At 36.9% G+C, this 14,782-nt stretch overlaps 1 protein-coding gene across 3 annotated transcripts in view; it reads right to left on the bottom strand.

Annotated features, from left to right (window-relative positions):
* The window catches only part of SLC13A1 (solute carrier family 13 member 1), a 110,746-nt gene that overhangs the window by 11,113 nt on the left and 84,851 nt on the right, over window positions 1-14,782 (bottom strand). For all 3 annotated transcript variants that reach the window (XM_020966356.2, XM_020966357.2, XM_020966359.2), the window contains exons 9-12: window positions 11,621-11,740; window positions 6,822-6,920; window positions 5,431-5,532; window positions 889-995 (exon numbers count right to left, since the gene is read on the bottom strand). In XM_020966356.2, coding sequence (XP_020822015.1) covers window positions 889-995; window positions 5,431-5,532; window positions 6,822-6,920; window positions 11,621-11,740 — 428 coding nt within the window. The remainder of the gene's footprint in view (window positions 1-888; window positions 996-5,430; window positions 5,533-6,821; window positions 6,921-11,620; window positions 11,741-14,782) is intronic.

Below are 14,782 nucleotides of genomic sequence, written 5' to 3'. Positions count from 1 at the left end.
AGCCAGGGAACTACTTATTTGTAGGACTGAAATATCAAGATTAAAAAGAATTTTATACACACACACATGTATATACATATATATATGTATATATATATGTACATATATATGTGTGTGTGTGTGTGTGTGTGTGTGTGTATATATATATATATATGTATATACGTGTGTGTATGCATATATGCAATGACTGTCTTAAAAAAATACCTTTCAGTGGAACTGAACTATGAGTAATCAGTCTTGATCTCAGATAAGAGATGATGAAATGTGTCTCCCTCCTTTTAGCGAAGTGGGTGACTACTGTTTTGGAACTTTGAATGTCCTGTCAGGTGCAGCTACTGTGGAAACCAGTTTGACTTGATTGTTCTTCTTTGATGCATAGAAGGGTTCAAGTGTTCAATGTGTGTGGTAGAAAGTTGGCAGGGGAGAGAGGATTGACTGGTAGAAATTACTGATATAAAAGCAAATGCATAAATTTTTTAAAAATATTTGAGCAGTATTTGTGCACATGTAAAAATGTGATACTAAAGAGGTATAGGTATATAGGTGTGTATATACATATATGTATATGCATATTTGTATATATATATGTCTATATACACATATTTCTAATTTGAAAAAAGAACTACTCCTTCTTCTCCCTAAACTCCAATGCATGCCCCTCCTCCATATGCCTATAGTTTTTTAATATTTAAATATTTACCTTGGTTTCTGTTATTTTTCCTTCATATACATGTGTATATGTACACATAGATATACATTTATATACACTTCACCTTTGTGTGCCTTCTGAGACTGTTGGGCCTACCTATTTTTATTCTTTTGACAAGATGGATTAGATTATCCATAAACATGACACTGATATAATTCAGAATTTAAATAATACTCAACTGATTTCTCCATTAGGTGCAGTTTTAGTCAATTTCTTGGCTGGAATCAAGAAGAAAAGGATGCCTATGGATAAGGCAACAGTTGAATCTGTAGCAAAGCCTGAATACCTAAGAGAAAGTAATTAACGTATTTATTAAACACAGCATCCTAAATTTATAGGAACCAAATACCAAACGAATTATCCTCTAAGTAACTGTGAAGCTATTTGTGACTTACTTTATGAACCCTGCCATAAAAATCATTTGTGTCCCACCAAATCATTTGCATACAACTGGGCACCCCAAAGTCTCAGAATTACTGCTTAATGTTAGTGTACCAGTTTTTGTCGGAGTCAGGACACACTGGATTCAAACTTTGCTTCTGAAACATTGTAGCTGTGTGACCAATGACATGACTTTTAACTTTTCAGTCTAAAACAAATGACCATCCTGTATCAGTAAAGGGAGTTTCTACACTGAAAGTTCCCTGCATTGATGAAATCAATGGTCTAGACTAACCCCTAACCCCCAAATCAGCTTGTTTGTGTGTGTTCTGGAGTACTACGTCAAAGTGGATAACTTTGTGGATCTCTGGGAAAGTTGGTGTGAAAAGACATGTGTAGGAGTAGGGTGTCTGGGGCAGGCATCTGCCTACAGTTCTTAGTTATGTCCCAAAATTCCCTGTCTATTTAAATAGTCAATATTTTGATGATCCAGTGATGTGTGTAGCATGACGGTGCAAAATCCATCCCGTAGATCTATTTGCCATTCCACACCAAATGTATTAAATTCAGTGAATTAGGACCATGATGTTAGGGAGTATAAACACTGTATTTTAGTGCCTGTGTATAAGGAAAAATAGCTGGATACAACAGAGTGTGAAGCCATAATTGGTGTACTGTCCAACAGTTAGAAGCTTGTTGGTAGATTTGTGGGGATGTGAAAAGGGTAAATAATGGGGCCAACATGCTCTGCTGGTGCTTTCAGCTGAGATTAGTTTTAGCTTTGGCTCTGGTCTCTTCTCCCACCCTATCCCTTCCATGTAGCTATATTGCCAAATCAGGGGAGAGTAATTCAGAGCCCAGAGGAAGGGAAATCTGAATGACACAGTTCATAACCCATCCATACTCTCCTGTACCCAGTCTGTAGGCAAGCACATTAGGGACAAACAGTGGTACGCTTATAAGGGTAAGTGGGCTCATGGCAAATTTCAGTCTTGAATTACATAGCCGAATAGTTTCTCCTTTGAATTATTACTATCTTTTCTTAATTATGGTGTCAGCAGATTGAAGTTGGAGCAAGTGTAGACAAGGCCTGGCAACCTGTTTTATAACCATCACCTGCCTTCATGCCAGACTCCAGTGGTAGCAAAATATGAACATTTTTAGAGGCACTGAAAATAACCTCCTCTCCAAAGTAGATGTCTAGTTTTATGGGGGCCATAGTTTAATCGTTTCAACTGGTGACTGGCTTAATTGCTTTTGGTCTCAGTTGGTGATTTCAACAGTATGGGGAGTTCTAGTAACTTGGATATCAAAAAGTTTAGTGAGTTAGAAGCAAAATTTGAACCAGATGTTTCTAACTCAAAGGCTGATATTCTAAGCACTTTATACTCTCAGTTGCTATTAACTCATAGAAATTCATTTTGCCCTATAAAAAAAAAGGCACTGGATTTGAAGTTAGAGGACATAGATTCAAGTTTACCTATTACTTAATACTTGTGTGACTATGCTTAAGTCATTTAATCTCCCTCAATCTCAGCTCTTTGGTGAAATGAAGGGATAGTTCTAGATGGCCTCTGAGGATCTTTCAAGCTCTGAATCTATGATTCTATGAAATACTATTTTAAATATAAACTATACGGGTGATTTTACATGGCTGTAGCAGAAATGAAGGAGAAGGACATTATGTACAATGGAAAGACCACTGTGTCTAGAGTCAAATGAACCTGGGTTCAAATCCTGTCTCTGACACTACTTATATAACCTTGGGAAAAATCACAACCTCCCTTAGACTAACTTTCCCCATCTATAAAATGAAGAGGTTGGACTAGATACATCTGTGGCCCTTTCTAGCTCTACATGATACTCTTAAGAAAGCAGATCCCAAAATAGATCTACCTTTAGAGCCATTTGGCAGTGCCAACAGCATGGCAATCTCCAAAGACCTTCAACTCTTTGAAAACCAGAAAGCCACATAGTGGAAAGTCACGTGTATAAGCGTAGGTCCCAACATCAACACCTCTCCATGATGCTACCTTTAGAAGTCTGTGACAACATAAACATGAAGTGTGTATCTAATTACATATAGGTTAGGGAAACAGTATGGCCAACTTTCAAGTCAGGAGGACCTGGGTTCAAGTCTTGCGTATGGTACATATTAACCCAGTGACCAAGAGTAAATTGCATAACTGCTTAATGCCCTGGACAACTCTCTAAGACTGCAATTTGCCAGTTAAGGGAGGTTACATACTGAGAGTTGCCTACACAAATGAAATCATAGGCCCAAACCATATACGTGTGTGTGTGTGTGTGTGCATGCATATACATAGGGAGGGTGAGGGAAAGAAATGGAAGAGATATTATTTCACTGTCCCTTAACATGGCAATCCTCAGTACCTATTTTATCATCTAGCTGAAAATCGTAATCATCCAGATAAAGCATTTTCTTTTTTACTGTAATACATTTTTGAAAACGAGTCTGACTTACTTGAAAACAAATTTATTTTCTTTACTGGCCAAGCAAAAAGTCATCATGGAGTGAGTCACTCTATTGAAGTCACCAGTATCTACAGAAATAGTGGTGCTGGGTTTCTTTTATTTCAATTGTAATTGCTGGTTCTGTATTTTGCCAAGATAGACTAGGTTTCCCCATAACCTCATTTCGTTTAATATGAAGTGACACATTGAGTTCTATCCAGGTCCACACAGATGGGATGGAAACACTAGGAGGTACCCAATAAGACACAGTATTTGAATTCTGGATAACCTATGAATAGCTCCGAACTCTATGTAGAGAAGTTATGTCATTTTTTAATAATCATATATAATGAAATTACCTTATTTTATAATATGTTTATATTCATGTGTATATATGTATATATAAAGCTATCATTATATTTCCTATCACTATCATATAGAGAGGATTGTTTTAATATAGCACAAATAGACATCAAACCCTATGAGGTTTGCAGAAGTTTATTTGAAACACCAAATTGATTTCGGCTCATCTTCATTTACAAATTATTTTGTATTGTTGACCTTTTCTCCCTTCCATGTCTCCATCTCATATCGTTGTCCTAGGTCAATAGTCTTAACACATGGATCAATAAGCAATACCCTGTGGTCCCAATCCAGCCTGCCATTTGTTTTTGAACAGCCCACACATATGGGCCATTGTTTGCCAACCCCTGGTCTGAGACTAGATCATATTCTGACACAGAATCAGTAAACTATTTGAATCCCAAGCTCCAACACTAACTACCTGTATGGTATTAAGTAAGTTACTTCCCCTCTCTGAGAATCTATTGCTTTCTCTTTAATATGGGAATCCTAGGATCATTAATGTAAAAGGTAAAGGGACTATAGGGGTTTAAATCCTTCAATTTAAAGATTAAAGACACTGCAGTCTAGAGATCAAATGATTTGTGTAAGGTCATAAACTAAGTTGTAGAGCAAAGGTTCCAGTCTAGATTCTGAATCTAAATCCAACATTTCTGCTGTACCATCCTACTATAAAAAAAAAAAAAGAGGAAGAGGAGGGAAGAAAAAGTGATGGACTGACATTCACATAGAAAAGGTTTGCAAGCACTAGATGTAAATTCTTATTTGATCATCACAACTACCCTGTGAAGTCATACTTAAACGGATTTATGATCTCATTAACGTAGGTATTCCCTTTTATTAAGCAAATTATAACACACCTATGCCTGTGTGACATCTGTACATGAAACTTGAACTCTCTGAACCTCAGCTTTTCAACTATAAAATGTCATTCTTTGCACCTATGCTACTTAACATTGTGCCTGGCTCATAGCAGCACTTCAGTAAATGCTTTTTGGCTTATTGATAAGTAATCTTGTATTTTGAACCGATCAGTAAGATTTGTGCTGTAAGTGAAGTTTAGATTAGGTGATCTCCAAGGTTCCTTTGAACTCTGAGATTCCAGTTCTTTCATAGGAACTAAAAATCACAAAAAGTTTCGCTAAATTCATGCATGTGTATTTCTAACAGGTTATCAAGGTGCCTTTAAAAGAATTTGGAGTAGAACTCAGAATATTAGAGCTACAAGGCACCTTGGAGAACAACTATCCCAATACACTCTCATTTTGTAGATAAGTAAGGCTCCTTCAGATAGAGAGTGAGTAAATGCCAGAACCAGGACAGGAATCCAGATCCTCCACCTCCATAAGCACCTCTTTTCATTATCCAATGATCTTTTTTTGATTAGAGATGTCAGCACTAGTGAAGTGAAGAGGAATTAAGAGCTGGATTCTAGTCCAGGTTCTTGAGAGAAACATCAATGGCAAGTCAAAAAAGACAATTTGGCAAAACATGGCACTTACTGGGAAAAAAGTGAGGACCAACCGGGAACAAAACCAGGATCTCGGCTAAACCATAACAGGGCCATTATGATGAAGAGGATCAAGGTTACAATTTCTTGAAACCTGTTGATAAAGTCCAATATAATCAGCACTTATTTGGCTTACTTGTAACATGTACACACTGCTCCTGAGTTATCATCAGGTTTTGTGGTATTCTCAAAAAAAGTTAAAAACACTGGAAGAGAGGGCTTTTGTTGTTATTCATCAACCTAGTTAAACTCTAGAAATGAAAACCCCATAAGGGCACAGACTTTGTCTGAAAATGCTCCCTCATAGTAAGTGCTTAATAAATAGTTGTTGAAATGATCAGGGTCTGCGTACCTAAGTCAGCACATTGTCAGTTCACCTTTTAGTTAAGATCTATAATTTCACTGGTGTCAGGAATTCCTGAGTAGCTACACCCTCTATCAGAGCTGACTTGAAACTTTGCTATAGTTGTCTTTTCAGTGGTTCTCAAAGTGTGGTCCAGGGACCTCTTGAGGTTCCCTTTCTGGGGATCTTTGAGGTAAAAACTATCTTCCTAACAATACTAACATGTTTTAATTTCTAACATGGTGGTTTTGTTAAGTCATTTTCAGTTGTGTCCAACTCTTTGTGACCCTTTTTTGGGGGTTTTCTTGGCAAAGATACTGAAGTGGTTTGCCATTTCCTTCTCCAGCTAATTTTATAGATGAGGAAACTGAGGCAAACAGGACTAAGTAACTTGCCCTAGGGTCACAGAGCTGGTAAGTGTCTGAGGCCAGATTTGAACTCAGGAAGATGAGTCTTCCTGACTCTAGGCCTGGCTCTCTAACCACTGCACCACTTAGCTGCTTTCTAATATGGTAAATATCTATGTCTATATATCTATATCTATAGACAAATCTAGATATATAGATACATAACCCCACATAAAACAAGAGTTTTAGAGGGCAGGAACCTCAATAACTTTAAAGAATGTAAATGGATCCTGAGACAAACAAGTTAGAGAACCACTTTGCTAACATAGTCTTAGAGAGCTGCGTGAGTCACTGAGAGGTTATGATTTGCCCAAGTCTTCATGATTCGAAGGCCATTCTTCCACCCAAGTTTTCATCCTTAGCTTTATTCTATCGTGGACTCTTTGTTATTCTAGTGAAGCCTATGGACTCCTCAGAATGGTGTTTTAAATTATGTAAAATAAAATACTTCAGACAAAAAGTAAACCGATTATATCGAAATAGAATTTGTTTTATAAAAGTTTGCAGACCCCTGGTTAAGAGAGGTTTTCTATATGCCTCTTTTAAGTGCATATAGAAATACATCCTTGCAGGCATACATACACACCATGAGTTTCTTTTCTTTCCTGCTACATAAGCAATAACACATCTTACCTCATTGGCCCAAGTTTGTGGTACTCTTCCTTAATAACATTAGCACAGGCTTGTTCTTTCACTGTTTTGGTCTTGCCACACTTGAACATTTCTTTTAAACTGGAATTAAAGAATTATTTTTTAAAGCACCAACAAAACAAGGACAGGGTTCGTTTGCCCGTACCTCTCTCATCTGAAAACAACTGCATGAGCTTTGTAAAATAAGACCTGACTTCTCTGTTACTGATAGAAGAAAGTCCATGTCGTCCCCACTAAATCACCCCTCCACTGACCTCTCATCTATCTACAAGGCCCACTTCCAATCCTAGCTCCTCTGTGAAGCCTTCCTTGATCACTGTGAAACATTTTCTTTCTTAATGAATTTTTTTGGACAATAAGCACCTTGTTCTATACTTTCTAGTTTTCTAATTTGGTATTTTATTGTGGATTGCTTGTCCCTAATTGCTTCCTGTGTACATATGTCTTACCACTGAAGCATGACTGTAAAGTCCTCAAGGGCAGGGATTTCTTCGTAAACTTTTTATTCCCTAGACCATATTACTTGACATGATGCTGCAATGTATCTAGAGGGGACAGTCCATTGTTTGATTTATTGTTCCCTAGACCAGATAGAAGGGAGGGAAATAAGCATTTATATAGCACCTATTACAAGTCAGGCACTGTGCTAAGTGTTTTACAAATATTATCTCATTTGATCCTCACAACAACCCTGAAAAGTAGGTACTGTTATTATCCCTATTTTATAGCTGAGGAAACTGAGGCAAGCAGCCATTAAGTGACTAGCCTAGAGTCATACAGCTACTAAGTATCTGAGGTTGGATTTGGTCTATCAGGCATTCTTGACCCTAGACCACCTAGCTGGACCTTAACATGATGATACAAAGTACACAGATGGCATAGGCCATACTTATTTGATAAATACAACAGCAATCGTGCTGAATTAACCAGTCCACATTCTACTACAGAGTTGTTCTGCTCCACCAACCTTGTCCAAAACATGGTAAACTCTCAAATCCAGTGAATATGCCCCCAGAGCATCAACACAAATTAAAGTTTCATCCCATAAGCTAGTCAGGAAAAAAGGTGTATCCTAACAGATAAAGTTCGACCCTGATTAACCTCAAAAGCAACACCACTACTAGGTCTGTACACCAAAATTCAAAATCAAACAAAGAACAGAAGAATCTCTATGAACAAAAATACTTACAGCAGCTCTTTTCATGGTAGTCCACAATGGGAAACTAAGGAAGAATAATCTAATTTGGGAATGGCTAAACCATTGGACTTTGGGTGCAGCCTTTTGACTGAGTCCAAGTTTTACAGCACAAATCCTTTTATTAAGGGGATTTGTTCTGAAGTTTGGATTCAGTCAAAGGGCCTCACTTGAGACCTAGAGGGCCACATGTGACTTTGAGGCCGCAGGTTCCCCACCCCTGGGCTTAACAAATTGTAGTCTATGGATTTAATGAAACCTTGTTGTGCTATAAGCAATGATGAAATGGACAAGTTGAGGGGAAAGTGGTAAGAACTTTTGTGAAGTGATGCAGAGCAAACATAACTAGGAGAACAATTTACACAATGATAACAATATTATGGAGAAAAGCAATTTTGAAAAACTCCAGAACTGTGATCAACACAATGATAAAGCACAAATCCAAAAGAATGGAGATGAAATATACCACTCATCTTCCAACAGAGAAGTGATGAACTTAACATAGAAAAAGAGACATACATTTTCAGACGTGGCTAATGTGGGAATTTATTTTGATGGATTACGTAGATTAGTATTGAAGAATTTACTTTACAGGGTTTAAAAAATTAATTGGGTGGGTGTAGTGGAAATAATTGATTAATAAAAATACTTGCTAGTTGAAGAAAAGGTTTGAAATTACTGTACAAAAATAAAAAGTGTTCCTATTGTATTTTATCTGAAAACACCCCATCCTATGAGGTCTCAATCACAGTATCTCTTGGTCTTAGCTCCTACCCATTTTGTCCCTAATAATAATGTGTCCTATGGGGCAAGGTGATTGGTGAGGCAATGATCAGAAGACTAGGGAGTAAAGAGATCACTTACTCTACACTCCTTCCAATTTCCAACATATTACCCCTTCCAAAAAACAAAAAAAGAGTCTTTAAACCACAATTAGGGGGCATAATTAACTATGGAGTTGCTTTTGATTAAAAACCATTTAGGAGATGTTGAATTTTTATTATTATAAATAATGCAAGTAATATATAGCATGTCATCATGAAGATGAGCCTGTCACGTGGCACAACTGAGAGATAATCAATGAATGGCCATTGTATTCTGTTGGTATTCACACGATACCGAGAGACCTAGAAGAAGGCCCCTTGGCAACTTGGATGAACCACCCTGTGGAGGATTTATGGGAGGAACTGGAGAAAGGTTGTGCAGGATAAACAGATATGAATGGATTTGTATCATTGCACAGAGTACCTATGTCTACTAAATCACAAATGTATTAAAAGAGTGAAGTTAAATCAGTAACAAAAAATTGTATGTTGTCATATGACAAATACTAATATTACTAGAAAACAATCCATAGACCACTTGAAAAGACAACTTATGATAAACCTCACTTTGATATTCACATCTCTGTAGGGAAAATAAAGCTAAAAAACAACAAAGCATTCTTCCTGTGAACAGTTATCCAAATATGAGACTGAGCATGAACCTTGTTGCTTTATTCTGGGGCAACACAGAGTTAAGTCAAAAACCAGGTTGGCTCTCCTGAAAATGAAGGTTAATGCCTTCACAAAGGAACTGATGAAGCAAATGACAATACATCAGGCTCTCCATTTAAATAACTTCAGTGACACTGATGAATGAGATTCCCTTCCCAAATATGTTTGGGTCATTTATAATGGGTGAGTTAACTATGTTAACAGCCAACCCACTAATCAGGATGTATGGTACCTTGCCAAAAGAGCAGCTTATCATTTCTGTTTTTCGATCTTTTGCCTCTGGAGGTGAGTACCCTGCCAGGCTGAAAAGGACACTGAAAAATTAGCTTAAGAATGAAACTGTGCAGCATCTAACCAATAGTGGACAGTGAGGGGAACTATTTAAACATGCCACTGATCATGATTTATGGACTTTAATTTATGTGCTTCATAGGACATTTTTTTACTCCATAACAGTGAACATGTTTCAATACATCTGCTCTTTAGCTCTTCTTCATTTCCCCTCCTAGCACTACGTTATTTTTAAATGACAACAATTGCATTCATATTTTGTAAAGTTGTCGATTGCCATACCAAACATATGAAACTATTGTGGCTCATAGGTGAGATACATTCACTCCTGAATTAGGATTCTTATTCCATCTACCTCTTATAACACTTACTCTGAAATTATATAGGCTCACCAAAGAACCAGATTTCCAATAGAGCCATTTAGTATGTAGATGTCCTCTCCCTGCTGTTGCTCACCTACTGATCTCAGTGACATGCCACACATTTGCTTCCTTGGGGGAGGTTGCTACATACTGTGTACACAATCTGGACAAATACATTTTTAATTTTTCCAGCGCTATCCCCCATCCTCTGATAGAAATTGGCAGCTCCGGAAAGAACCCAGGAAGGGGAGGAGGGAAAGAAGAATGTCAGCAGGCAGGCAAGCCATGAAAATCTGGGCAAGGGGCTGCCTTGTGCCAAGGCCTTTGTGAACACAACACACCAAACCTGTTTGCAAAAAATATTGCTACACACCAATGGGCAGCCCCTACAATCAAGTTCCTACACTTCTGGTTTAGGGTATCATATGCCATTTTATCGATGAGCCTTGAAATAATTTGAATATAATACTATCCTCAAAATAATTTTAAATGTTAATTCACTTAAAATAATTTATGAAAGTGTAGGATGGTTATTTTTTTTTTCTTTTACTAAAAATATGTTTACAACTTAGGTCTTTCTGAAAAAAGATTCCTCATTATATATTAAACAGGAAAAACTCTGATCCATTTAATAGAGCTTGAAGTTCTCCCTATGTTAAACTCAGTGTGTTTGATGTTATATTGGGTTCCTTTAAAAATCTTTTTTCCCCAGGAATTATGGAATGGCTTATCTTGGGAAGTAGTGAGCTCCCCACTCAATGGAAGTGAGGAAGTCTTCAAGCAAAAGTGATCACTTATTAAGTATGTTGTTGAGGGGATTTTTGCTTAAATATAGGTGGAGCCAAACAGCCTGGAGGTCCCTTAAAACTGTATCATGCTGTGACTCTTATCATAATTAGCCATCCTACCTTATTCATAAGTAATATATATTCAGTTCTTCTTATATTGAAATGATATGCCAAGTGGGAGGCTGACACAGCATACATAGCATATTTCCTACCTAATTTTCCAGAAACATAATATATGACATATTATTAAATTAATTTCACATATAACAAACAGAATTAAAAATTCTCTTAACTTTTTGAATTCACATATAACAAACAGAATTAAAAATTCTCTTAACTTTTTGAAATGACACTATGTCTAGTTTCATAATGTCAAGACAAAGTAGATGTATGCTTAAACCTCACTATAATAAATGGTAATGCTATGAGACTGCTTTATAGAAAAGAACAGCATATAAAGAGGGTATTTGGTTATTTTGATAAAAAAAATATTTTTTAAGATGAGGTCCAAGATTAACTGTACTTAGACCAAAATGCACTGTATAGTAAATAGTGTTAATGCAAGATTCCTGTGTATGTTTACGGTGTACATGCTTTGTAGGTGATTCATTCACTTTAGTTATGCCATAAATAGCAAATGTTAACTTACTTGAAACCAAGGAAAAACCACTGAAGCCAGATCCAGGTCAAGATTAGAAGAACAATTGCAACAGGAAAGGAAAGCAAAAACCAAGATCCAAAATTGATGCACTGACATTCTGGGTAGCGTCTGGGGGGAAAAAAGGCATATGCAAGATTAACATCATAAGAGAAACAAATGTGAAATCTCAAGGATTAATACCAGCGAACAGCTGGTCTACTATTTTCTCCTTTGTTGATAGCCAAGGGAAGCCCTTTTGTCCCTTAGACTACCACTGAGAATAGCCAGACACAAAATTATTGCTATGCCCCAGTAAAATTGGGTTTTTATAGGATTTGATTTTTGTATCTGTACCGAAGATTGTGAGAACAGCTCCCATAGTATATGCTTGGAACTGGAGATGAATGAGTGGAGGAAATAAAACAGTAAGAGGAGATTTGAGGAGCTACTTATACAGGATGCCTGTCCTCATTAGACAACTAACATCTAGTTAAACTTTAGCTACAAACAGATCCTGGGGAGTTTTATTCATATTATCCATTATCCCTTCTTTTATCCCCTTTGTCCTCTTCCTTTCTCTTCACTTGTCCATAGTAGCAACTTCCACTGTCCTGTCAAGCAAAAGTCAAACTCTTTCTTTTATTTCTCTCCAGAATAACTGGAGAAGAGAACACAGAAATTATATATACATGTCAGTAGATAAACAGATATGCTTATACATATATATGTGTATATATATATATATATATATATACACGCACACATATATATTTATGTATACATATGTATATATAATACACATATATACAAATATACACACATATGCCTGTGTGTGTGCATATGTATTTATTCAGTTGTTTTTCAGTTATGTCTGACTCTTTCTTTATGACTCCATCTGGGGTTTTCTTGAAAAAGATACTAGAGTAGTTTTGACATTTCCTTCTCCAGCTCATTTTACAAATAAGGAACTGAGGCTAGTACGGTTAAGTGACTTGCCCAGGAGCACAGTCTGAGGCCAGACTGGAACTCAAGAAGATGAGTCTTACCTGACCCCAAGCCCAGAACTCTATCCATTGTGCTACCTAGCTGCCCAATGTATCTGTATATGCCAATATATACATGCATACATACACACATATGAATACACACATGTGAACACATACCTATACAGGGATACATCTATGCACACTCATGTATAGATACTTATGAAAACACATGTATGCATATCAAAATATATATATACAAGCATGCACGCATGTATAATTTCTGCATTTCACTGGTAACTTCATATCCATTGTCTCAAAGAAAAGATTCATAACAATAAATATAACTTCCTATTATTACTCTGTTTTATAGAGCTAGGAAGATAAGTGTTAGGATATCTGTAAAATTCATCTTTTTATGAAGCCTTTTAACTATAAATTAAAGAACCTAAAACTTTATTTAGATCTAATATCTCTTCATCTCTTGTGGGCTGGTCCCCACATAGTACAAAAAACTTGAGACCTAAAGATAAGGAATTAGGAACTCTAGATTCCTACTTTTTCCAGCTGTTTTCTATGCATTTATGAGAAAGTCATTTATCTCTGGAATCAAGACTTCTCATTAAAAAATGATTAGAGAAGTCAGGTACCAAGATGGTAGATTGGAGGCAAACCAGCTGAATTCTCTAAACATTTCCCTCCAAACAACTTCAATTGTTTTAAATGTTGGAGTTGGAGTTAAATGTTGGAGTAGCAATAATAACAAAAGGTCAGGGTGAAACATTTTTCTAGCCTACAAAAACTTAGGTCAGCAAGAGAAGTTTTTGACACCAGGATGGAAGCCTGTTTGGAGGACACATGTGGAAGCATCAACAATGACTGCAGCAGCAGCTTTAGGAGCTCTTGGCCTAGAGATGGCAAAGGAGTTGGCCAACTGGTCAGAAAGGGATTACAGGACACCCTTTGTTGGCACTAGTTACATCTGGCACTTATTGGCAACTCTACTGCCCACATTCAGTTCTGGGTCACAGTTCCATGACAGAGAAGAACACTGGGGGGTCAGTCACAAGGGAGCAGAGGCCCTGGTCACAGTTCCAAGGCAAAGAGAATGCTAGCACTTGTGACTGCAGGGGACCAGAGGCCCTTCCTGGGTAAAGACTAGAATGCAGATCAAGAGAGCAGTGACCATACCTCTCCCAGATTGACATCACACTGGAAGCACCAAAAACTTGCAGACCCTCAGAACTATCTCTGAAAACAGCAGCAAGAAAAAGCCTGAAACTTGGCACAGTGCCTCCTAATGCCAAGTGAGAAGATCCCTTTAACATAAAGTTCATAGTGAAGAAATAGACTGAGAAAATGAGTAAACAAAAACAACAAAAGAATTTGACAGTAAAAAGCTGTCAGGGAAGACCAAGACATAAACTCAGAAGAAGACAACAATGCAAAAAAAATGGCTACAAAAAAGCCTCATAGAAAAATGCTGATTGGACCCAAGGCCAACAAGAATTCCTGGAAGAGTTAAAGAAAGAGATAGGAGTGGTAGAAGAAAAATTGGGAAAAGAAATGAGTAATGCAAGAAAATTGTAAAAAGATAATTAACAGCTTAGGAAAAGAGGCAAAAAAATACTGAAGAAAATAACACCTAAAAAACAGAATTGACCTAATGCTAAAAGAGACTCAAAAATTCACTAGAGAAAAAAATTCCTTAAAAAACAAAATTGGCAAATGGGAAGAGACTTACAAAACTCACTGAAGAAAATAATTCCTTGGAGCAGCTAGGTGGAGCAGTGGATAGAGCACCAACCCTGGAGTCAGGAGGACCTGAGTTCAAATCCAGCTAAGACACTTGGCACTTACTAGCTATGTGACCCTGGGCAAGTCTTGTAACCCCATTGCCTAGCCAAAAATAAAAAAAAAAAAACAGAAAATAATTCCTTAAAAATTAGAATTGGACAAGTGGAAGCTAATGACTCCATAAGACATCAAGAAACAATAAAACAAAGTAAAAAATGAGAAAAAAAACAAAAATAAAATATTTCATTAGAAAAACAATTGACTTTGAAAATAGATAAAAGAGATAATTTAAGAATTATTGGATTTCCTGAAAGCCGGGATCAAAGAAAGAGCCTAGACATCATATTTCAAGACATTGCCCTGGTAAAATAGAAATTGAAAGAATCCACTG

The sequence above is a fragment of the Phascolarctos cinereus genome, unplaced genomic scaffold (genome assembly GCF_003287225.1).
Source record: "Phascolarctos cinereus isolate Bilbo 61053 unplaced genomic scaffold, phaCin_HiC Scaffold_1;HRSCAF=81, whole genome shotgun sequence".
Taxonomy (NCBI): Eukaryota; Metazoa; Chordata; class Mammalia; order Diprotodontia; family Phascolarctidae; genus Phascolarctos; species Phascolarctos cinereus.
This window is presented reverse-complemented; position numbering and strand designations above follow the sequence as displayed.